At 43.1% G+C, this 24,860-nt stretch overlaps 4 protein-coding genes across 5 annotated transcripts; 2 read left to right on the top strand and 2 right to left on the bottom strand.

The window, feature by feature from the left end:
* Positions 1–459: 459 nt before the first annotated feature.
* LOC119649099 (dual specificity protein phosphatase 19) lies at positions 460–1,215 on the bottom strand. Its single transcript, XM_038051102.1, has one exon. The coding sequence runs from the start codon at positions 1,183–1,185 to the stop codon at positions 610–612; it is 576 nt and encodes a 191-aa protein (XP_037907030.1). The 5' UTR covers positions 1,186–1,215; the 3' UTR covers positions 460–609.
* On the bottom strand, positions 1,194–8,146 carry LOC119649097 (tRNA pseudouridine synthase-like 1). 2 transcript variants are annotated; one of them, XM_038051099.1, is made up of 6 exons: positions 7,996–8,146; positions 7,808–7,936; positions 1,978–2,292; positions 1,820–1,925; positions 1,613–1,762; positions 1,194–1,447 (listed from the first exon to the last, which is right to left on the bottom strand). In XM_038051099.1, exons 1-6 carry the CDS (start codon positions 8,040–8,042, stop codon positions 1,226–1,228), a joined length of 969 nt encoding a protein of 322 aa, XP_037907027.1. In that variant the 5' UTR covers positions 8,043–8,146; the 3' UTR covers positions 1,194–1,225. The 2 variants fall into 2 exon arrangements, with proteins under 2 accessions (XP_037907027.1, XP_037907028.1); XM_038051100.1 differs by having other exon boundaries at positions 7,992–8,091.
* Positions 8,147–8,393: 247 nt separating this feature from the next.
* Positions 8,394–9,536, top strand: LOC119649098 (histone chaperone asf1). The gene has a single exon (XM_038051101.1). It carries the CDS (start codon positions 8,631–8,633, stop codon positions 9,303–9,305), a length of 675 nt encoding a protein of 224 aa, XP_037907029.1. The 5' UTR covers positions 8,394–8,630; the 3' UTR covers positions 9,306–9,536.
* A 6,349-nt stretch (positions 9,537–15,885) lies between these two features.
* LOC119648809 lies at positions 15,886–24,101 on the top strand. The gene is made up of 3 exons (XM_038050659.1): positions 15,886–16,081; positions 16,140–16,240; positions 21,194–24,101. Exons 1-3 carry the CDS (start codon positions 16,005–16,007, stop codon positions 24,028–24,030), a joined length of 3,015 nt encoding a protein of 1,004 aa, XP_037906587.1. The 5' UTR covers positions 15,886–16,004; the 3' UTR covers positions 24,031–24,101.
* Positions 24,102–24,860: the final 759 nt, after the last annotated feature.

Raw genomic sequence — 24,860 nt, 5'->3', positions numbered from 1 at the left:
ACGATTCCGTAGCCTACACAATGACGAAATCTATGAGCGATACCATGACCGTCTGGTTGTGGATAAAATCCGGCTCAATAGGTTACGGTGGGTGGGTCACTTAATCCGTATGGATGAGGATGATCCCACCCGGAAAGTCTATAAGGGCAATATCTATGGTAGAAAAAGAAGACGAGGCAGACCCTGCCTAAGATGGAGCGATGGCGTAGGTCAGGACGCCAGACAGCTTTTAGGGATATCGAATTGGTGGACCTCGGCGCAAAACCGGGATGTCTGGAGTTCCTTATTAAGGCAGGCCTAGACCGGATACCGGTTGTTGCGCCGTTGATGATGATGATGATGGAAAGTTAAATCAAAGGCTTCATACAATATTCGGTATGCGCACAAGGTACACTTTTCTGTGAAACCAAACTTAGGCAGTGAAACAAATTCTAATTTTGATTTTTACGTGAAGCACTTTCAGTCATAAAACATTTATTCACACGTTTTAAATTATTTACACTCTACTTCTAGCTAATATCTAACACCATATATCAATTTGCAGTTAAAATTAATAGACAAAGGGTAGCTTTCTCCAAACTACAATTTTTGGTTTTAAACTTTGCTACCTTAAAACTCTTTGAGTTGTTTTAAAAATCCGGCGTTTGGCTGAATGCATGGCCTCTTTGATTTCACAAGATCATAAGCTTCATTGAATGAAAGACGTTTACATGTGACTAAATAACCAATTACAACACTCGTTGACCGTGAAACGCCTGCATTGCAATGAACTAGAACTTTTCCGTCATTATTCAATGCATCTGCGATGAATTGATTGGATTCGTCACAAACGGCTTTGAGATCAGTTTCAGGTAGATCTAAACATGGGACATATTTACAAGTAACATTTGAATACAAATCTGCATTTGGTGTATCGATACCAACGCTTAAGATGTGAGTTAATCCGAAACTATTAATATTACTTGCATCTACAGAATCTTGAGATCCAAGATACAAGTTATTGTCAAGAATGCAAGCGGGTACGGTGTCAGGTTTCGTGTCCACGACAAACCCATGTGATTTTTCATCGAGCAACCTAACTTTATCTTTACATTCTATGGCCTTTCTGCCGTCAGCGTACGTTACCTGCGTTTCGGTAGCCTTCAGATTCAATCTATTTTTCTTAATTTGTTCTAGGAAACTCATTTTGGGATGGACAATATGATGTGATTCGGAACAATGCTATTTAATTACTGCTGCTGATGTCTTCTTTTTCTTCCTCTTCAGATGGAAATTGGAAGTCTTTCTCGTCGTAGTGCACTTTACATAAATATAGTCCGAAAGGGGGTGCTACAGAAAGTTTTGAATTCCACATATGTTTCGATGGTATCGTTACCATTTCATACACATCTTTTTTGGTTATTTTGCCAGTTGCTACACCTATGAGGCATCCTACCATCCGCCTGACCTGCAGAGAGAATAACAACTATCACAAAATTTTCTAAGAGAACATAATCAATTTATAGATATGAAAGGGGAACTTAGATCTTTATGGAGTAATGAACTGATATTAACCATTGGAATTAGTAAACGAAAGCCATAACTTTTCGACTACAGAACTAGAAATACTTGCTTGATTGTGTAGGAAAGATCTGCCGCTAATAGTAATATCGTAGTAATTATAAAACTTTTCAGCTCTTCTTGCACTTATTCCACTAGAACATGATCGACCTTGTTCTACAGTCAAGCTATCAATTGTCCTTAATGTAAATCTTGGCCTCTTCTGTAAATTAAGTATTTCAGTGCGGACATTCCTTTAGTAAACATCTTCAATACGAACCTGCCTCAAATTCCTTTTATTTTCATTCATAAAAGTACGGAAATCATGAAGACCTACAAACAACTGCGCCGCATCTTTGAACGCTTCTACATCGAAGTCACTCCTCCTGGGATACATGTTATTAGGTTTGAAAGAAAAACGATCCAATTTCTACTCACTGTAAGAAAAAGCAACGCTCGAACTCTTCAATTGGAATGAATGACACGTAGCCTTCAGTACGATCTAAACCCTTTGAAAATAAATCTTGTTTAGCTACAGCCAAGCGATACAGGTACGTTCGTCCTTTTGCATGGTATCGACTATGAAACGTATTAGGTACATGGATGGTATTGATCACTCTTATTTGCAGCGCTTCTCTACTGAAGTGTCTATTTAATAGCGAAGTTATTGAGTGTGTGGGATATACAACTCCGTGGGAATTTTCGAGATCAACATGTACAGAAGTTTGGAGCGCGTGAACTCCTGCATCTGTCCTAGGGCAATGTGAAGAAAAATAAAGTGAAATTGATAAATGTGAGTTTTATGTATAACATTTTTACAATTAATCGAAGAACATTTGTTATAATGAGCATATTATATTAGTAATTTTCCTATAAAAGAGAAAATCCTATTCCTATCCTGTCCTAAGATATGTAGAGTGTAGTTTATTTTTAGACTAGGGAATATAGCTGTAGTGGAGGGAAAAATTCTCGTCTGATTGGTTGAGCATCATATTCATGGGAAGGCGCTAAGTTCGTACCTACGAAATGAAAACCAACACGCTTCCCAACGTGGAAAGCCCTGTTAGTCTGCTTTTCATTATTTGGTTTCAACGATAAGGGATGCAACTCTGAAAAGTGAGTTCATGATTGGGGGGTGTTCATGGACAATGAAAAGGCGTTTGACTGTGCGCCGTCCCAAAAACAATGTTATGCGCATGGTGTCGATGATACTTTAATTAAGTCTATTAAGTCTATGCTCCATGCTGCTAGTCCATCAGACCCGAGGAGAGTTTAAAAAATGTACATAAATCCAGATAGGATCTGCGCTGTTGTAGGAAGGGAAGGTTCAGAAAGCAGAGGCGGGAGGGGTAGCCCACACGATGGAAGCTTTTTTTTTTAAAAAAAAAAAAAAACCTGTGAATTTACGTTGCACATTTTCAAGGGCAAGCCAATCACAATTATGTGAAGGTGAACAGATTACGGAGTAGTACTCGAGGGTATTCCTGACGAGGGAATTGAAGAGCGCGAAGGACGGTTGGATGGAGTCAAAATCAGAGGAGGGGCGAAGTATAAAGCATGATTATTTTGTTAGTCGATTGGTGACTTCGAGGCAATGGGTGTCGAAGCGGAGCTTGTTGTCGAAAGCTACGCCGAGGTGTTGAGCGGAATTTAGGAATGATAAGGAATGTCCGTTAAGAGAGTAGAAGAAGGAAATGGGTGAGGATACAAGTAGATAGCACATAGAATGACATTTTCTACCTTTTAGCGCTAAACCATTAGCAGAGCACCAACGAAACATAATGTCTAGGTTAGATTGAAGGGAAACATAGTCCATAGGCGACGATATAGCGGAAAACAGCTTAAGCTCGCCGGCATAGAGTAAATACTGACAAGTAAGGAGGAAGTAAGGTCGTTGATAAAACACGAAAATAACAAAGGAACCAGAATATATCCCTGCGGAACGCCAGCAGAAGGGGAGAAGGAGCGGGATGTGCAGCCGTCAAAAGAGATGTGGTAGAATCGGTTGGAAAGGTAAGAGGCAAGCCATGAAACAAGTGGTATGAGAGCGCTTAGAGATGAGAGTTTGGATAGAAGTAACTTGTGATTTACAGTATCGAAGGCTTTAGCGAAGTCAGTGTAAATGGTATGCATTTCTTGCTGTGAATTTATACATTTGGCGACACAGTTGGTAAAGTCAAATAAGCTGGCAGTTGACTTACGCTTAACGAAGCCGTGTTGCTCTTTCACTATGTAGTGCCTGCAGAGTTTTGAAAAAAAAACTAAGCCAACATAGGTTCTAGAAGACATGAACTTCTTCCTCATGTTTTGCGGACTTCAGTGGTGAATCAGACAGCGTAAGCACATAGGAGAGGACGGGACGTAGCAGAGAAGAAGATCAGGTAAAATGGTATAGAAGATATTGAGTTCTTGATCAGACGTCAATGGAGAGATGAGGGGAAGCCAGGTGATTGCCGCCAGGGCTGAGTTCAGACCTCCTAAGTTCGCTTTAAGAAAATTGAACTTGATATGCTTTCGCGCGATAGGAGAGTGGAGTCGGAATATCTGAGCACCGAACTCGAGAGGAGAATGATGAGGGGCAACGTAAGGCGAGGGCATGAGGGAATAGGGAAAGGCAGCGCACAGGAAGATTAGAGAGGACAAGATCGAGAGTGCGATCTAAGTTGTTCTTGAAAAGGTTAAACTAGAGGGCCGCACAGGTGTACATGAAAGTGGATAAACAAAGGGCAGGGTGGGTGGAGCTATTAGGGCGGAAGGGACGGTCTTCTCATAATCTGTCGAAGAAATCCTCGTACAAAGAAGAGGGGCTTAGGCGGGGAAAATATACACACGAAATGATAAAAGGGCATACATTTGGCGGAATGAATCGTATGGTGACAGAATCGTAGGTGGAGGAGAAGGAAAAGATACTTTCGGCACAGAGAGTGGACTTAACAGCTTTTAGGGCACCTCCGCCGGTTGTCTTGTCAAGCGCAGCGCAGTCTGTGCCACAACGAAAGAGAGAGTAACCTTCTGGGAACTCGAAATCTAAAATTCTGCATCCACCAGGTTTCAGAAATGCAGATGACATGATGGCAGAAGATATGAAGTTATCCTGAAACGTAGAGAAAACTGAGGAGTCCCAAAGGAATGCGTGGCGGCACTACCGCTGTCAGTAACAGTGACCTGTCCAGAACTGGGCAATTTAAATATCTCGGACCAATGCTATCAGCCAAAATTGTACCATGTTACTTACCGGGCCGATTTGAGACAACGTACTTTGTACTTCCTCAGTAAAACAAAAACTGAAATCAGGGAGAGAGATAAATAAAGTATTGTTGGAGTTGTTCCACTATGCTAAATTCTATCTGATCTCTTGGTGACAGGTTCCGCGTCAGGCCGACCAAGAAAGTGCATCCAATGTCGTTAAAAAGAAAATGATCGGATTGAGTAACAATCAGCCTCGGCAAAATGCTTGACCTCAGTCGACGCGGCAGGTCAGGGTCCGGTCCTGTCGAGAAATGGGCTAGGGTTCTTGACGCATGGACAACGTCAGGACGTAAGTTAGTCCGAGCAAAAAAAATACAAGTCTGCACGGTAAATATTGGCACATTGACTGGAAAGACCGAGGAACTAGTAAGAGTCCTTTCGGAAAATGCGCATTGATATCTGCGCTCTACAAGAAACTCGGCTGCGATATAGCTTTTGGCACCAGACTACCGAGAACGCGAACGTAGTAAAAATGGTTATAAACTTCTTTATTTTGGTGCCCACACTCTCAATACGGTTTTGGCATTGCCATTTCAGAGGGTTTCCTTGACGCCATTAAATGAAGCTCACCAATATATAAGCTGATCGCACTATTTACTTCTTCAGCGCGTACGCACCACAGACAGGTCGACCTGATACCGAGAAAGATGCTTTCTGGTAACTTCTCGATGAAAAGACCTGTATCGTGGCTGCTGATCACTATATAATCATTGCCGGCCATGTGGGTGAAGAGGCAGAGGGTAACAGGTGTCATGGGGAAAGGGGTTTTGAGCGTACAATGAAGGTGGTGAGCGAATAATCGATTTTGCGGTCACCCATGATCTCGTACTTATGAATACATGGTTCATTAAACGATTGTCTCATCTTCCTATATTTTATAGTGGCAAAAGTAAAACCAAAATGGACTCTATTCTCATAAGACGCCGACATTTTATCACCGTCACTGATTGCAAAGCCGTTCCCTATGAGACCATGCACCTCTACAGCGGACGTTGATTACCGTCTTGCGAATCTAGCCACCGACAAAATTGCGTGAGGAACGTACTGATCCGCCACGCATTAAATGGTGGCGATTTCGTGAGAAGAAAGAAGAAATGATCTCACGCGATTACCAACCGTTACGAATGTGGAAGAATCGTGGAACCAAATTAAAGACACATTGCATAAAGCGGCCTCTGCAACCCTCGGGGTCACCAACCTATTCAAGCGGTTTATAAACCGAGATACTTGGCAAATTTACAAGAATGCCAACCGGGAAGCTAAGAAAGCGATCTCTGTCACTCGAGCGGTGCATTACAAAGATCTTTATGATAAATTGGACCCTCGGGATGGCGAGAGAGATCTGTATCGACTTGACAAAAGCCGACACCAATGCACAGCTCCAGAGAAAGCGTTTGACTGTATGCCACACGAACTCATCTGGTATGCTCTACGACAACACTTACTGTCAGAAGAACTCATGCGTTGAGTTCAACTGCTCTACCACGATCTGAAAAGTAAAGTTCGAAATGTGGCGGGTGTATCAAAACCGTTTCGTGTCTCTGTTGGTGTTCATCAAGGAAGCGTCCTCTCACCACTCCTCTTTGTTCTTGTTATGGACAACGTCACACGGGAGATCCAACATCCAGCGCCCTTTACACTGCTTTATGCAGATGATGTTTTCTATGCATCTAATAGCAAAAATGATCTCAAGCAACTTGTTTAAAAATGGAATGATCGTCTCATGCAACATGGTCTCAGATTGAATCTGAATAAAACTCAATTTTTGGTCCCCACAATCACTGTCAATGGTAGTGACCTGCCCAGAACTCAGCTATTTAAATATCCCGTGTCAATGGAGAACTGCGTTGCGAAATTGCTTCACGCATTAGCGCAACCTGGATGAAATGGCGGTCCACAACTGGTGTTCTTTGTGATCGACGTATCAGCAAACGTTTCAAATCTAAAATTTACCGCATCGTTCGCTCTGTCGCCCTCTATGGTTCTGAGCGTTGGCCGACTATAAGAGACAATGAACAGCGTCTTGCAGTAATGGAGACGAAGATGTTACGTTGGACTTGCCTTGATCACATCCGAAATAAGGATATCCATGACCGATATGATATAAAATTAGTCTGAATATCAAGTCGATGGGAAAAGACTAATAGGTCGGCCGAAACAACGGTGGTTTGATATATTGGATGGCGATTTGAAGGCCTCACGACTGCATCCAGACCAGGGCTTTGCCAGAACAAAATGGTGCAACCGATCAAGGTTAGCCGACCTCATTTCCTAACGGGACAAAGGTTGAAGAAGAAGTTTCTCCCATTGTTGGTGGTGGTAGCGTTTGTCCGTCGTGTTCAATTGACGAGACTTCCAAATCGCCAATGTTCTGGTTTTTGAGCAGTTCATCAAAATACTCAATCCATCGTTCCAATCGGATTTGCTTGACAGCATCGTGGCTTCCCTTTCCAATCTGTGAAGTGGCCTCTCGGCTCAACAAAGTTCGTGATAGTTCTTTGCCTGTGCCCACTTTCTTTGAGAGTGCGGCATCGCTGGGCATAGAGCACGCTTCCGTACCATTGGTAGCTTATATTCATTGTCGAACCAGTCGTTCCGACTTTTTTTTACATCCGGAGCCAAATATGCCTGTCGCCATATCAATGATAACATTCTCAGGTGGTTGTGAGGATAATTTGTCGAAGCTTCATCTCCAGGACATCTGTTGACTTCAGTTATTGCGGTGCCCACTTCCGCCTTATAGGCGTTACGGGAGGCTTTGTTGTGACTTCAGTGTTCACTCCTATCTGATTATTGGAGGAGGGGGCTGTGTTTTTTGAACCCGGAGCACCATGCCAACGAGATAGTGACCCGAATCGCACTTATTTCTTTTTACGTATGAACTGCAAATCATATATTATTCCAACCGCAGCCAACAATCAAGGGTCATAGCCTTTCTTCACTAAAACTTTGCGAATTTCACAATATAAAATTGAGAATCGTTTAGCCTCAAAAGTATGGGAACATCCTAAAAACCTACCGGCTTGATAAAACGACTTCTACTTCATTCACTGGATTCAATTTCCGCAGACCTATCTCGAGCAAACCTTGCACAGTGCGAACATCAGTGATAATCCCTTCCGCCTTGTTGATAGTCTTTTGCATTCCTCTGTAAGTGAAGATAATATTCTGCATCAAGTTGGGTTTAGTTGACTTCTACCTACCCACCTGAATGCCGTCCCAATATAAGATATATTTAATAAGTATCTATTCATAATATGAGAGTAATCAGTCGCCGGCACAAGGGAGGACTAACAAATCGCACGTGCATTCCTAGGCGTCAAGGTGCTAGTGGAGACTTGAACCATGTCCATCCAACAGCTGATTGTTATAACTTTATAACGAAATTAAAATGAAGATACTCCAGTGAGAGGAAACGGAATTTTTATCTAATAGGAGTTTGGTATTCAAGGCGTTTTCTACGAAACGCAGTGAGTACATTGCAATGGAATTTGATTTCGTCAGCTCGTCCCATTTGTTGTTCATGAGAGTTTAGTACAGTTCGAATCCTTCGTATGGCAGCACTGCAATAAAGTCAGATGAACGGATGGCGGGAAATTTGTGCATTTTTTAGTACGTCAATGTCACAATAGATCAGTGTGTTCTTATTGTGCCGCGAATAATCCCATTGGACGTTACTTTCATAGTTTTGTGTTTTCCGTGAAACCTAGAACGTTTGGACTGGCTGCGCATTTCCCGCTCCTAATTTCCCAGGCTATCCGCAGCGACGAGAAGTGAATTTAAGACGGAAAACAGACTGAAATCATCGGAAAAAATCAACGACAAACCTCGGATCCTTCATCATGGCAAAAGTTCACATAACAAATGTCGTCGTTCTCGATAACCCCAGCAGCTTTTCGAATCCATTTCAATTCGAGTTGACCTTTGAATGCATAGAGGAACTGAAGGAGGACCTTGAGTGGAAGATGATTTACGTCGGATCAGCAGAATCGGAGGAGTACGACCAGGTATTGGACACAATCTACGTGGGGCCGGTGCCGGAAGGCCGGCATATTTTCGTATTTCAAGCAGATCCCCCAGATGTGACGCGGATACCCGAACAGGATGTGGTCGGCGTCACCATAGTCCTCCTCACCTGCTCATATCGAGGCCAGGAGTTCGTCCGCGTCGGCTACTTCATAAACAATGACTACACAGACCCCGAATTGCGCGAGAACCCGCCACCAAAGCCAATTTTCGAAAAGCTCACTAGGAATATTCTGGCGACTAAGCCCAGGGTGACTAGGTTCAAAATAAATTGGGACGATCCACCACAGAACGGAGTTGGCGGGCCCAGTGGCATGGGCGAAGAGGCGGCTCCGTTTTTCCAGGGCGCAGCTGGCCCTGCTACCTCAATGGACTCAACAGATGTGATGGCTTGCGGCAGCGGCGATATGCACGGCGACGAGAACAGTATGGCTCTGCCCTCGGACGATAGACTCAATGAAAATTCAAATTCGCTGGCCATGGAGTGCTAGTTGCTCGCCGGCCGGTGGGAATTTGTTAAATGTGCGCTACCAAGTTCAATATGTTATTTTTCACTTGTCTCATTCAAGCGTTCTCCTTTTGTAACGAAACGAAATGAATTGGATTTCAGCGGTTTATTTCAAATATTACCACTTGTCAATCTAATTGAATTATTTATAAGGAAGTACTGATGTCCAGTGTTGGAAATATAGAATTTTTCATGTAAGATAAATTATCAAATTGAAATTTTGCGTTTCATTGGTTGCAGGTCACGTGAGACATTCATTTGTTTATCTGTTGCTATTCGCTAGCATATTTTCGTCAGGACTGAGATGCCTTTGAACTTTTCCTTTTCGGTTGGGGTTGACGAAAATGTTGTATGTAGGCAGCGTTTCTGGTTGCGCGAACTACGTAATTATCTCCAAGAAAGGTTGCTCAGAGCGCTGAAAATGGGTTACTGTGGTAATTGAGGCAGAGATTTCGCTCTGAACCAAGGTTGTAGCTCGTTATGATTACGTACAAAGTGACGACGTGACTAATATGGTGTTACACTCATCGGGGAGAAGTTGCGAGAGAGGCGTCTCCAATAGTACGGCCATCCATATTGATGACAATTTACTAGCCAAGGTTGGCCTAGAGCAACTCCACTCCGACCAACCACACCATCGAGAGACGTGACAAACTCGACCGTCTAGGGTGGACCTCGCTACTAAACGAAATAAAGGTTAAGGGGGAAGAACAAAATGTCTGTATAAATCGACAAGAAGCAAGCAAGGGCATGATGGTTGCTTGACTGCTTGCATTTCGATATTGTATTCCGGGTTTGAATGACTGTTGCGTCATGGGTGTTTGAGCTGTCTTCAGCTGGTCTCCATGCTGCGCATTGAAAGGTTTAAGTCTCCTTTTAAAAGATATTTGGTTCGAAATGCCTAATCGGCGTTCGGATCACATTTCGGTAGTCAAGGTAATTACAGTAGAAAGCGAGGGTAATAGTTATGTTTGTTGATGTGTAATGGATTGAAATTCTCCCTCGAAGGAGGAGGAAAGGGTCGTCCAGAGGTCACGTGGGGGAGTACAGCCGAGAGGAAGATTGCAGGTTCATAGGGGAACTTTTAAGGCAGTGTTAGCAAAAAACGAAGTAGCTTTTTTTCGGGCTAACATAGCTCTGCTACAATGAGAGTCCAGCATTGCATCACCTTGACACCAGCACGGTCACCAAGGCTTTCAACCGACCAATTTCCCCTAACAGGCTTGCCAGTCGTTAACACCGACTGCGCGAGATAATATATGGAACCGGACGACACGAACTGGAGCTAACCAGAGTGCCACCAGTTCAGCGAGATGAGGGTCGGGGTTCTTGGTTCTCAAATACTATCTCCCTGTCAGGACACAGGTTTTATCAGAGGTCTTGACTCAATAGTCGACAAAACTAATCCCACCCGGAGTAGACTACTCTAATATAGGCGCGAAGTCTCGAGGCGCTGAACTGCCAAAAGGCCTAATAAGGGAGGGGACCCAATTACAAAAAGCGCACTGGGGGACGGAGAAGGATTAACTCTGAGCCGATTCTGGTATCTATGCGACGAGTGGCCTCCGTCTTCCTTTTCTCTTAATGGGGGACCAGATGATATGGTGGCCTTGCGGCGGCCCGCCCGAACCTAAACGTTGGCGTCCTTCCACTCCCATTATAATGGGGGAATCCTGAATAAATGGGAGGACACCCCTTCCTGGGGAGGTTAGAGCAAAGGCAACTCAATGTATAATTACTTTTATATACTTAAAAAGCGTCACTCAAGAAAGGTGATGTCAAGACTTTCTGTGTCTTGAACGAAAATTATACTCACGGAAACAAACAGTGAAAACGAACAGTGGAGAAAGGGAAAAACCTGCGATTTTGTGCCATTTGACCGTTTTCGTCTCAAAACATAAAAAACTCCGGTCTGCGGGCTTAGGATTAACGCCGAAAATAGGGTTTGACCTCCAATTTCTTTCAGTCAAGACCGATTGACATGAAATTTGGGGCGGCGCTGTATAACTCCCCATATTTCCTGTCAATCGGTCTTGACTGAAAGAATTTGGAGGTTGAAAGCTTGAATGACTGGACTAATACCTCCCCATCGCCAGAGAGCTAATCTGCAACCGTTTGCCACATTACTTCAGGTTAGCCCCCGAGCTCTCCCGCAATTGCGGAGCTTCAAAATCAAGGAATTCCTTTCACCAACGGAAGGGGAGAAGAGAAAGGGAGCTGTTAATCCAAGGAACCCCCTGGCATCCGGACCGTCCACCTGTCGAGATCAATTTTCTTTGCAACGAGAAGAACCCGAACGTAATGCGCAACATGGCTCCACCTGTCAGCGCTACTCAGCATCCCCACGACAATGTTGTATGGAGAGAGATCGATCCCCTGTGTTTAAATGAAGTTATTGGCGGGTCCCATCCCACTTCCTACAAGAAAAAAAGATGTGATGAGCGTCGACCACAACCCCATTGCAAAAAACTCAATCGGGAGATTGTGCTTCCAGCTGAAAACCTACACGATCACTCAGGATTTGGGTAAGGAAATAGTTTCACTATGCTTCCATGGTGCCAACGGAGATCACTTCTGCCATCACCATCACGGTCACTCGCAAAGTTCCTCGTTCCTGTACTTGCGCAGAGCACTTACAATACATCTTCTTGTCAAAAGCCGTCAGCCATACCTCTACGTCGTAGAACAAAACAGACTTGAACTCATCAGGAGACGTCACCTAATAGACATAGTATTAGGCGAAACTCCAGCTGCAGCCTCCTCCACTGCTACTTTGATTTGCTCGAAAAAGCTCATTTTTAAGTCAAGAGTCAGTCCAAGTTACTTAACCGTTGGTTCCGGCTCGATTATCGACTCGCCGGTTAGGTTAGCTATTCGGTTTTTTTTTCAGTGAAAGGTTAAAACCATGAGCAGTCATCCGCTTGCCTGTCGTATATACCAAGCTTGCTTTGCGCCTGTTCGACAGTGAGTCCGGCAACAACCGCTGTGACACCATATGCATTACTGGCAAGACGCGACTCTTCTGACATGCTATCATTCTAAGCAGACTATCATAGGAAGCGTTCCATTGGCGTTTGCGGTGTTCTCAGCGGAGGGCGCGAATTCTTATGCTTTTTGCGCATTTGCTGTTGCTCTCCATGACCACCAGTAGTACGAAATTCACGCCTTTGTTGACGTTTTTCTGGAGGAGTTTCGCAGACCGCACGCCATTCACAACTGCTGCGTGTATCTTGATAAGTCTTTCCTTTTGGCTTTCGTAAGAACAGTGCGCATCTATTCGGCTTATGTTGGAAGCCATCTTGCATTCTCCAGCTTTCACTGTGCCTCTTTCCGAAGGGGCTGGCCCTGATACACACCACAACTATCATCTTGGCAAAACTAGTCTCACATTGCCCTATCGACATCGGCTCTGGGGACTCCCAGGTAGGTAAGTGGTCAGAACTATAATACTTGCTCGGGCACCTGGGGGAGGCCACTCCCTGTATCTCAAGCGACCCGCTAAGGATCGCTGATGACTCCTGAGGGCAATCAATGAAGTATGTAGTAGTCTGTATCGTTTGCTCTATATGGGGATACCGACAACTAACTTCAATCGTTTAGGAGGGGCTCCAGGCGATCAAGCGGCTTGCTAGGATGTTTTACTCTCCTCGTGTACATTGCTCGAAAAAAATATATCCCTGTGTTTTGATAGATGATGATATTTACTCTCTGTGAATAAGAAACCTGGATACCAACTTTTCGATACACGACAAAGTGGTTTCATTGCATAAGTTGTATAAATATTTTATTTTCTACGTTTTCGTATCATTACGCTCCGGAGAAGAGTTGTCAGTTAGATGTATGCTTTCACATAGGTCGGTTATCGAAGAGGCAATAAACAAATCGATATAGATTTAAGTGCCTCTGCACAGAATCTGAAAATATCCAATACAGAATACAGAATAAATATTTATTCCACGTTCGAATATCTCTTTATCAATTTTCTTATTTATTTTGTCTGCGTTTCCCTCTTATGCACTCAATCCACGGACTTTGTTCCGTAATTGTTGTTTTGGATAACTGAGTGCCTCTGAACTGAAGTAAGTGCCATTGCCATAGCGCATAATACTTACCCACAAAGTGATTTTGTAATTGGACTTCTTGGCGTTGGCTTGTACAGAATAATAATTCTATATTTTCAACGAATTTTTCATTACTTTTACAAAGCAGACCAATGAAATTATATCAGTGTAAATTTACGTTAATGGACAATTCAGCAGGTATAGAGAATGGATTAAAAAAGTCAATCAATATGGCTGAAATACAACAAGTACACTTGGCTGAATGATCACAGGGGTTAAGATGTGACCGTAAACGGTGAACTCTGGGTACCAGGCGAACCCCAGTTTCAACTAGCCTTGTCTCGCCAAAAACGGCCTCTGCCGAGATCGACTTACTTTCTCCGATAAGACTGAGGCCATGACAGTCAATTATGAGAAAACAAAAAACCAAAACTTTTTAAAAAACTACCATTAAACCTCGACCGTGATGATCCAACCCCGAGTGAAGGGGCAACTCTAAGCTCATCGATGGAGAATCTCAGTCTAGACTCAGATTCTCTACTTACTCAGTTGGGAACCAATCTAGGTGGGACCCAGTCCTTAACGGACGAGCCGGAGCAGGGCCCTTCTGTCAGCACTGCTGACCCCAGGCTCCAATTGGTGCCACCTCCAGAGGCTAAAGTCTTCCCCAGGGGTAAGCACCTGTCCACAGATAGCAAAGAGCCTTCGGGCAAATTTCAACCCACGGGCTGTGCCCAGGTTGAGGGGAAAGGATCGTTCGGAGCACCTGCGGCTAAGGGGAAACCGAAGCGGCAGTGAATGGTGCTTCAGAAGTAAGTCAATGGGTGAGATCGCCCACAAGCACCAGCAACCACGCCGAACACCCTGTCCACACGCTTGAGCTGGAGACTTAACGGGTTTAACTCCGGAGAATTGCCGGGTCAAGGCGGTGGATCCAGATCCAGTGAATTCAGATAATTCTTGCATGAAGGTATATTCTGTATGCGGAAGCTACAGATTGTTGATATATGTCACAAAGTTGGTTTTCATTAATTTAATGTATTCTGGGCGGCATTTTACCTTTAATAAATTGCATTGGATCAGGGCCTTCTTCAGGAATGCAGCTTCAAATCATTACTATTATTTAACCTTTTTAACCATACAGTCATTAGAAAAGTGTTCGCCTTTTCTACTTCTAAAATAATTTCCTACTTCAGTCACTGACAGACGACATTTGTCAATAAAGATAATTTTCACAAAAATTTTTAAAAAAACCCAAAATTTGAAACTTGAAAGGAAACCTGAAAAAAATTATTTTTAACGATTTTATCTTTGTAAAATAGCTGGAATTATAATCTGTCGTCTGTCGTTTCTGTCAACCTCGGCTTTTTAGCAGTCTCCTGCATTCCAAACTGTTTAATACGAACTTCTGCGTAGTGTATGATCGGATATCTTAACACCAGCGTCTTTCACATAATCCAAAATATTCTGAAAGGCTGCAGTTCAGGACTTCAGCCATCGGAAAATTAGTCGGTCTTCCCGTTCAGTAGCCTTCCAATTTCCCTTGCAGTTTTTTTTCGACTACTCTGAAAAACCTCTGTTTTATCGCGATCAATACTGAATTTTCTTGTAATTCAGCCACTGATAATTTAGAAACACCAACATTTGAGGCTATCTATCTATACATCTATACATTGATTGGTCTTCTTTCAAAAGGGCCGCAACTTCCATCTCCTTTTTTTACCTTATTATCCTTTCTTACCCATTTCCTGTTAATTTATCGTTATTATCGTGTCCGGATAGCCGAGTGGTTAGAGCGCAAGGCTGTCGTACAGAAGGTCGTGGTTCAAATCTCATTGGTGGCGGTGGGATTTGTATCGTGATTTGACGTGTGATACCAGCCGACTCAGCTGTGAATGAGTATCTGAGTGACATCAGGGTAATAATCTCGGGCGAGCGCAATGCTGACCACATTGCCTCCTACAGGATTCTGCAATCCTGTAGTGTACCGCTACGGTGTTGAATAAAGTGCTCTAACACACTTCAAGGCCCTCATCCAATATGGATTGTTGCGCTAACGATTATTATTATTATAAAATAGCATAACCTTCGACGTATGTTTTGTGACGCCATCTTATTGGAAGGTTATTCAGCTTAGCTTCGTTCGGCTCTGTTGTACGAAATGTTTCCAGTATAGCCGTGTATCGGTCTATATTAACAGTGCCTTTGGGGAAATATTGAACCGATGATTTCTCACTTTTCCTGCGACTAAAAATGTGCCTCGTCAATGATAAGCAAGACACTTTGACATTCCTCTATGCTCACTAACTTTCTCTTCCATCTGTTTGACAAGGTTTCGAAATTATGAATATAAAAAATAAAATAAAACTCGATATGAATTCCTTAGCTTGAAATTATTCCATCTTAATATTAATATGTGGGCAAATTTTGAGTAGATGGAGTTTCAAACTAGGTATTAAACCTTCAGTCCCTAAGGTAACCTTGGAAAATCTTTCAGCGAATATTCGTTAAAAATATCAGCGTCGGTTAATTGACAGCCAAATTGTTAGCGGTTATTTATTTATTTAATTTTGTATTTATTTCAAGTTATTTTTAAAAATTAATGTAAACAAAGGTTAGAAATGAATTGCAATCCATGTCGAAATGAAGCTGCAGTTGATGAAATATGTCCGAAGAAAGTAGATGTTCTGAATAAAACGTACAGATAATTGGTTTTGGTCATAAGATAAATAATAGAATAAGTAGTTTTATTCTAGGAACAAGTCACAATTGTCACCATTATCCTCGCCGAAGCAACTTGTTCAACAAGATCCTTTGAGATTTGTTAGTGGAGAAAAGAAGAAATCAAGACGATGGCGTAAGTTTCTAATAGCTTTATTATTTTAGTTTTCTCTAAGTTTGGGCAGAATTTCTGGAATATATTTTTATGTCACTCAAGATCTCCCTTTCCTTTAAGTACTTCCAACAATAGTACATTACGTGAATTGATCCTAGGGTATAGTTCAATCGAGACGCTCATTTTACCCTTTATGGGGTACAGCGTGTCAACCATAGCTACGCGCCATCCTTCGCGGTTGCCTGAAATGTAACGTCGAAGGCAGGTGTTTATGAAGACTTGGAGCTTTGGGTAATAGCGGAGTTCACTTTTCATGTGCTACCTCCATATAGGAACACAGAAAGAAAGCGTGATGATCGTCATCGATAACAGCAAGAAATAATATCGGTGACAAAATGCGACCCTGGCGAACTCTATTTTCGACCTCAAAATCCTCAGAGATTTTACCTCGGTGCAGCACGTGACATTTAGCGCCATCATATGTCGTTCTGATAATAGCTATTGGTTTATCTGCACCGCAGATACACTCCCTATTCTCGCTATCGAAAGCTTTCTCGAAATCAATGAGGAGCAGGTAAATCGAAGATCTAAACTCGGTGGACTGTTTCAAAATGATCCGTAGGGTATTGATGTGGTGAAAGCAGGAGGATTTGGAACGGAAACTAGTGTGTTCTCTGTCGATTAACCTGTTGATATGTTTTTTAATGCGTTTCAGGATTATTTTAGCTATTATCTTTGTAACGGATGGGAGTACAGAATAGATCAGCTTATTGCCTATTGAGTCTAAAAAACAGATGAGTAGGTTTTTCCAGATGATTTTCAGAGTTTCAGTAGCAAGGCAAATGCCTGTCTTTTCTACTGGGCAGAAGACAGTTTTTCCATCATACACGATTCAAGATTCTTTTTGAGTTAATTGGACATTGGAAAACTTGTTTGAAATTGGGAATAACGGCGGGGTCTTTCTTGAGGATGGACCATAAGGTTTTCAGCCCAGCTATGGTTTTGGAGAAGATAGAGTTTACTTGTTGTACGGGTGATAGCCGGGTATTGAGCATAGGTTGCTGGAGTCGGTAAGTATCTCGCGGATAAAAGTGGCTCCAATGCGGAAGACAATAGCTTCACATTTGTTAGAATTGAGGAGGTGTTTCCAAGAATGAAGCAACATGTTGAGGGTTAGGATCGTGATATAGATGCGGTTTTGGGCAGCTTCTATGGTTCGGGAAGACGTATAGAGGACCAAGTCGTCAACGTGTTGAATGGTTTTGTTAGCTTGGGGGGAATTGGTGGGGTGCTGAAGTGGGATGTCGGCGACAATTGCGCAGTCAACCTTGGGCGGCATTCTTATACCATTTGTTAAAGACGTGTGTTCTTGCATTCTGATGCAAAGTCTCGTCGTGGACATATTTTTTTTCTACGAGAAGCAGATTGAGGCATGCAAGATTTGGGTCTCATTTTATAAGTGTCTTCTTGTGTATCTTCCAGATCCCAAAGCCTACCGTAACAAGTCGGGAAACCGGAAGCTGGATGCTTCAGGTATGAAAAGTTTCGTGTATTTCTTTTATAAAAATATCCGCCCCAGACACGTAATGTACATGCATATATTATGTCAGAGTATCCACTACTTCCTTACTGCTGACTTCCAAAGTCTTAGAATTTGCAGTGACTTATTATAACTTTTTTAGTAATAGTGAGATGTTCACCAAACTTGTTGGGATCATGTTCTATATCATAGCCTACATTACTGCCACATTTCATGATTCTGGAATGGACTTAAGGGAGATTCTGCAGTCAATTACTAAAAATTATAGTAATAAGGTGAAAAAAAATTGAACACCTCCCTTTTGCATGTATGGGGACAAGGAGCGCAATAGGGACCTCAAATGCATTTGGTGCGAAGGGGCGGGTGAACCGGCATATTGCCGGAAGTGGTAAATGTCCGGAATTTAGGAAGGCGTTAACTGCAGTGAAACAAATGAGGTTAATACAAATAAATCTCAATCATTGCAGGGTCGCAAAGAATTTGTTTGTACAGACCACGCGATGCAGATTGCTATCATTAGCGAACCGTGCAGAAACCTTGACGGTGGTGTATGGGTTACAGATTCGACTGGTGGAGTGGCGATATGGGCGTGTGAGCGTCAAGCCATACAATGTAGCATTGGTCAGGCGGTTAGTGGCTTTGTGTGGGCAAAAACAAGCGGTATATTTGTATACAGCTGCTATTCCCCACCGAGAGTCATATCGCTTGAGTTTTAAGACCTCTTAGACAATCTTATTCGCGATGCAAGGGGATATGGTCTCAAGGTGATAACCTGTAACTTTAATGCGTGGGTCATCGAGTAGGGCAGCAATGAGACTAACCCAAGGGGGTTAGGGAAGAATTCAGCCAGTTGGATATAGTTCTGGCCAACGAAGGTGATGTAAACACTTATCGGAAAGGGGGATCTGGTTCAATTGTATATCTGGCTTTTGTTAGCCCTGGGCTGGCACGTAATATGTCCTGACAAGTTAGCGAAGACTTCACGTACAGCGACCACCGGGCAATCACCTTTGAACTGGTACAACGACCACCAGGGAATTAATTGCGAGTACCTTTGAACTAAGGACGTCAAATGTAGGCCGGATATGTTCGCGGGGTTGTTCGAAGCGTGCATGTCAGAGGGTATCTTTCCTGCATCATGGAAACGGCCTAAGGCTGGCAAACATTCGGGGGATTCGTTCTTTTACAGACCCATATGTTATCTAGACACTATGAGAAAAATGTTGGAGCGGGCAATTTATAATAGATTACTCTCGGTCGTTGAGAGCCAAGGAGGCCTTTCAAATCGGTAGTATCGGTCCTGTAAAGCTAGATCCACCATTGAGCCATTAATATTATTACTGGCTTGGCCGAAAATGCAATTCATGGAAGGGATTGTACCAGTGAATACTGCATGGTTGTGGACGCATTTAACTCGACCAGTTGGAGCCTTATACGAAAGTCTCTGGCGACGATTGCTGTTCCCCCTTACCTCGCTGATATTGTCGATATCTACTTGCAAAAGTGGACGCTCTGGTATAATATTGATGATTGATCCAAAGTGTACTTGTCTTCGCAGGTATCCCACAGGGCTCTGTAGTGGGCCCACTACTGTGGAACATTGTATATAATGATGTACTTAATCTTCCGGTTCTGGAGGAGGCCACGGTGGTGGGTTATGCCGACGAAATAGCACTGGTTGTGGTCGCAAAGCATCTCGAAGATGCTGAGTTGTACTCAAGTGAAGCAATCAGTGCTGTTAGGGCATGTTTAGCGAATGCTGCACTGGCACTCGCGGAAACGGAAGCGGTCCTCATCACTAAGCGCCGCAAGAAAAGTTACGCCTGTATTAGAATTGGGAATCGTATCATCACTTCCAAGCCGGCCATCAAATACTTGGGAGTGTTGATAGATGGAAAACTCAATTTTAAGTAACTCATAGAGAATACTTTCGAAGAAGTATCCACCATGAATATGGCTTCGACAAGGATGATGCCGAACGTAAAGAGGCCGCGTCATACTTGTAGGCTGCTCATAGCCAGGGTGGTGATTTCTATGTTGTTGTATGCAAAGCCAGTTTGGGGGAAAGCGCTGTATGTTTTAGCCAATGCACGTAAACTGAGTGCAGTCTACAGAAGATCAGCCTTAAGGGTGTGTTCTGCCTTCAGGACCGTCTTAGGTGATACAGCGTTCCTTATCTCGAGAATGATGCCGATTGACATCCTGACAGACGGGATCATGAACATATATAACATCAGGTTCATCTCTCCTTTATCGCAGGTGGTAAAACCTAAAAAAGGGAGAAATTCATAAGCAAGTGGCAACAGCGATGGGATTAGTCAGAAAAGGATCGTTAGACTTACAGGTTGATCCTTCTATCGGGGAGTAGCTGACGAGAAAGCATGGGGAAATCAATTAAAATCTCACCCAGTTTCTCACCGGTCATGGAAGATATCGTCAATACCTGTATGGGTTTCAATTGAACAGCTTACCTGACTGTCCAAACTACGACGTTTTCTTCCAATGTCCTAGGTTCGTGGAAGAAAAGAGAAGCCTAGAGGAAACTCTAGGTGATGTGCTATCACCAGAAAATTTTGTCCGGGGCTTGCCAGGACGATTTGGATGTGATTAGTTCCATGATCGCAGCAATCCAGAATAAATTGTGAAAAGCAGAAGAAGTGAGGAAGGTGCGGTTACGAACCCCGCGGTTAGACGGAAGGAGGCCTAGCTAAAGTAAACTAACTCCGCCCCGTGATGTAATACTTAAACGTGATTCTACGGGATAGCGCCTGGGTACGTGGATCGAACTAACGCATGGTTCATTCGAAAGCTTATCCTTTTAAGTATGTTTATACTAGGACTAATAACCCACGGTAATAAACTGGTTTGACTTGTGGTAATCCTTACAAGACGTTGTTCCAGCAAACTCAATTACTTTGTATGTTTGTCTGTTGGGTAATACCTCACTAACTGCTAGCATCATGCAGGGCTTTTAAAGTCTTGAGACTGATCTGAACCAGGAAGCTGAGTATAGTATCACTCCACAGTGCCTGTTTTAGTTTCATGCTTAAATTGACACACCTTCCTGTGATAATCTCTTTTCTTAAGTATCCTCCAAGTAGGATCGTAGGGTGGGGACTTGACCCATGGGTAAACGTTATGAGCCCCTCCCCCTGAAATTCAACAATCAATCCAATTTTGTAGAAGTCTCTTTATTGCCCTCTCCCCCTCCAGGGCCGTGGTAATTACCCCCCTGTGGACCGTGTTCCCTTACGAAACCAGCATGGATGTCCTCATTATGGAAGTGCAAAAATGCTTGTCAAATTTTAACCCGTACCTCAGGCATCCATTTTTCCGTTTGGCACTTTCCTGATATTTTTGACTATTATCTTGTCATTCACATCCATTTCTAAAAATTATCATTTACGTACTTAATGTGATCCTTAACGTTTCAGGGTGTAAGGCACTGAAGGAGAAAAAATATGGAAGCGATCAAAGCAAGGTTGTCGGGACACCGAGTTTAGGACATCCTGTTGGGGTAGCCGTTGCGACTTTCAATATCAGCGATTTTTTAGAAAATGGATGCCAAGAAGGAGAACCCATTCAAAATAGCAGAAAAGTCTTATTGCTTCAAGGATACGCAACGTGCCTCATTGCTTTTGGTGAGACATATATAGACCCCGAGGAAGAATGGAATGAACATGTTTTGAATCGTATTCTAAAGGAGGGTAGGTGTCACTTTGAAAAGTCTGTGAAAGGATTCGAAGGGGATCTGAAGGAGGTTGATCAAATCTCCAAGTGCTTCAGCTTATGCAGGAATGGAATGGAGGTTGGAGTCTCCTTGCCTATAATTGTAGGCGTAATGAAATGCTCTAGTCCTCGAGTCTACAGCTTTCGAACAGCAATCTGTATGTTTATGCGGAGATATAAGTACTGTCTTGTCCGTGTTGAGGACCATTTCTATCTGATCTGGAAGAAATCCTGTGCATATTTCCTCTTTGATTGTTATGGAAGGACAGTGAACTGTCAAAGTGATCCCAAGCGTGGATATGCAGCCTTGATCTGCGTTAGTAAGATCTATGAAATTGACGTGCTACTCACTCACATGGGCCGATTGAAGCCGGAATCCCCGTACACATTATACGAAATAAGGATGAAACGACTCATGCCATGTTGCGAACAGCCTATGATTTGTGGTGGTTTGAGTCGCCAACCTCACTTTGAGATGATATCTAACGATCACGCTAGAATTCAAGGAACATATCATCTGGCAGCGGATTGCTTCAAGGAGAGCCGATATAAGCAAGGAATTGCGATCGGCCTGATCTCCATTATATACTCCAAAATCGATCCTCCTTGTACTTGGGATGCCCCAATTGTTGATAAAATATTAGTCATGGGAGATCGGTGCTATAAAACTTGGACGGGTCATATTGCAGAAAAGTGTCTGAATATCCAAGATATTCCCAAAAAATTTTTGGTGGGACAATTCCTTGCAGATATCCTGATTTTCCCAATAGCGGCGTGTGGTAAATGGATTAACCTCCCGGACTACCAGGCCTGCGAAATCACGCAGAATATTAAGAACTTTTTCAACAAATTGAATTTTTTGAATATTTTGGTGCAGATCGATCGGCGGACTTATGCCGTTTGGAAGCGGAACGATTACTACTATCTTTTTGATCCATATCCCCGTGACCTCTTGGCCGCAACTAAAAAAGATGAAAGGAAGAATGCGACGCTTCATATGTTCAATAATCTGAGACTATTATGCTGCGTACTTACTCAGGAGGTTATACAGTACTCAACCCCTTGCATGTTTTATATTCATGTGGTCAAAATTCTGGGTTTAAGTAAAGTCAATTTCCAGTCTTTGCCAGAAGATACATCTTGTTCCTGTGTAAGTCCAGAATTCAGTATGGACATTGCAGAGACTGCATCTTTAAATGAATCGGTTTACGATATCTTTTGTGAAGAAATGCTAAAATGCACAAAGGATGAATACGACATTGGTTATTGTGACTTGGATGTTCCACCAATGTCTGAACTTCAGCAAGTTACAGAAATTGAAGAAACGAAGAGCGATTTGTCAATAATATCTGAAGATGAAGGCTTAGGTGAAGAGGGAGAGGAAGGTGAAGAAGGAGAGGAGGAAGAGGAAGAGGAAGAAGAGGGCAGTGGGGATGAGTCTGGCGAAACTGCAGGGAAAGGGAAGAAGCCGGGTAAGGGTAAGGGTAAAGGTAAAGGCAAAGGCAAAGGGAAAAAGCCAGGCAAAGAAAAAGGATCAGATACTGACACTGACGATGATGATGATGAAGGAAAAGGGAAAGGTAAAGGCAAAGGAAAGGACAAGTCTAGTAAAGGTAAGCCTGGGAAGGATAAGAGCAAAGGTAAAGATAAAGGAAAGGGAAAAGGAAAAGGCAAGGGGAAAGGCTCGGACGAATCCAGTGATGAAGAAGAAAGACCCGGCAAAGATAAAAACAAGGGCAAAGGCAAAGACAAAGGCAAAGGCAAAGACAAGGGTAAGGGTAAGGGCAAGGACAAAGGCTCGGAGGAATCCGGTGACGAAGAAGGAAAGCCCGGGAAAGGGAAAGACAATGGCAAAGACAAAGGCAAGGGCAAGGATAAGGGTAAAGACAAGGATAAAGTCAAAGGGAAAGATAAGGATAAAAACAAAGGCAAGGAAAAAGGGAAGGATAAAGACAAAGACAAAAGCAAGGGGAAAGATAAGGGCAAAGGCAAAGATAAGGACAAAAGTAAAGGAAAACCGGGTGAAACTGAAGATACTGACGAATCATCCTCAGAAGCAAGTTCTACTACAGAAAAAGGTAGTAGTGATAATTTTATTGATTCAACTTCAGGTGTAGAAATACAGGGATCCAGTGAAGATAAGGGAGGTGCAAGCGAAGAGCCAGGATGTCTTCCAAACAGCTATCCGGGTTATATGCATATACCTCAAAACCTGGCAGTTGTGGGATCTGAAGCCGGAACATATCAAAGTTTATGTCAATTAATTAGGTCCGGATTCCAAGTGACCGATCGTATTCTTACAATGACCCCGTGGGGAAAATATGTTGTATTCAGAAATAAGGCCAGTTACCTTCTTTATGATGGTTGCACATGTAATCCATGCCGTTTTCGGCATATCGATTTGAGTTTAGGCACTGCTGGCCTTTTATGTTTTAACTCTATGCATGGCTTGATAATGGAAATATTGAAAGGTAAAAATCGGCCAACTCCCGAACAGGTGAAGATATTAAATGTAGATGATATTTGTAATCAATATGCTTGATTATTGTTATGAAAAATAAGCGGTTCTTTTTTCAAAAATGTGAATGGTCAATAAATTATATAAATGAAGAATATATTTTGTATTTGGAGGACAAATTGTCCTGAACTGCTTTTTCTTTGTAGGTAATTCAGTAGGGAAAACTACATTTCTTGCTCCTAAATCGGGGAAGACCTAAACGCTTAAGGGTACTGTCCACAAAATCCTTTCTGATTGCTTCTGTGGCAACAACCTACGTCATACCCATCTAGTCATTTCTTTGCATGCAATGGCATTACATGAAAGGAGGTATAGCTCACCACGCCTCAACTATCGCAGTTCGCTGCGGAGGTAAATGCTGATCTAGCGCTAATCAGCGAGCAATACCGCTGTCATCTAGGTTCGAATGGGGATGCCTCAACCGGATTCCAGAGGGAAATGAATTCCAGAAATGGCGGTGAGAACCGAGCTGGTAGTTTTAAACACCGTATCCACGCCGACGTTTCGGTGCCCAGGTTGTAAAGGAAACATCACTGACATCAGTTTTGCGTAGGAATCTCTGGCACCATCGGTGGACGGGTGGCGAGTCCTGGAAGACTTCTTAGCAAGTAATCACCAGTACATCTTGTTCGAAGTGGTTGACGCTGCTTCCCGGCGTGCACCAACTTGATGCTCCCCCGTGGGGAATGTCGCGAGGGTCGGGAAGTTCCTCGAAGCTGTTGAAGCAGGCAAAGCCGTCTGGAGGGCGCTCCGGGGGTGGGGGGTGTCGCAACTGACACCGTCGTAAATTCAGTGATGAACCTGATAACGGCAGCGTGCGAGGTTTCCTTGCCCCGGAGGGACCCCAGCCGTGC

The sequence above is a fragment of the Hermetia illucens genome, chromosome 2 (assembly GCF_905115235.1).
Source record: "Hermetia illucens chromosome 2, iHerIll2.2.curated.20191125, whole genome shotgun sequence".
NCBI lineage: Eukaryota > Metazoa > Arthropoda > Insecta > Diptera > Stratiomyidae > Hermetia > Hermetia illucens.
The sequence above is the reverse complement of the archived record's forward strand: the minus strand, read 5'-3'. Positions and strand labels throughout refer to the sequence as shown.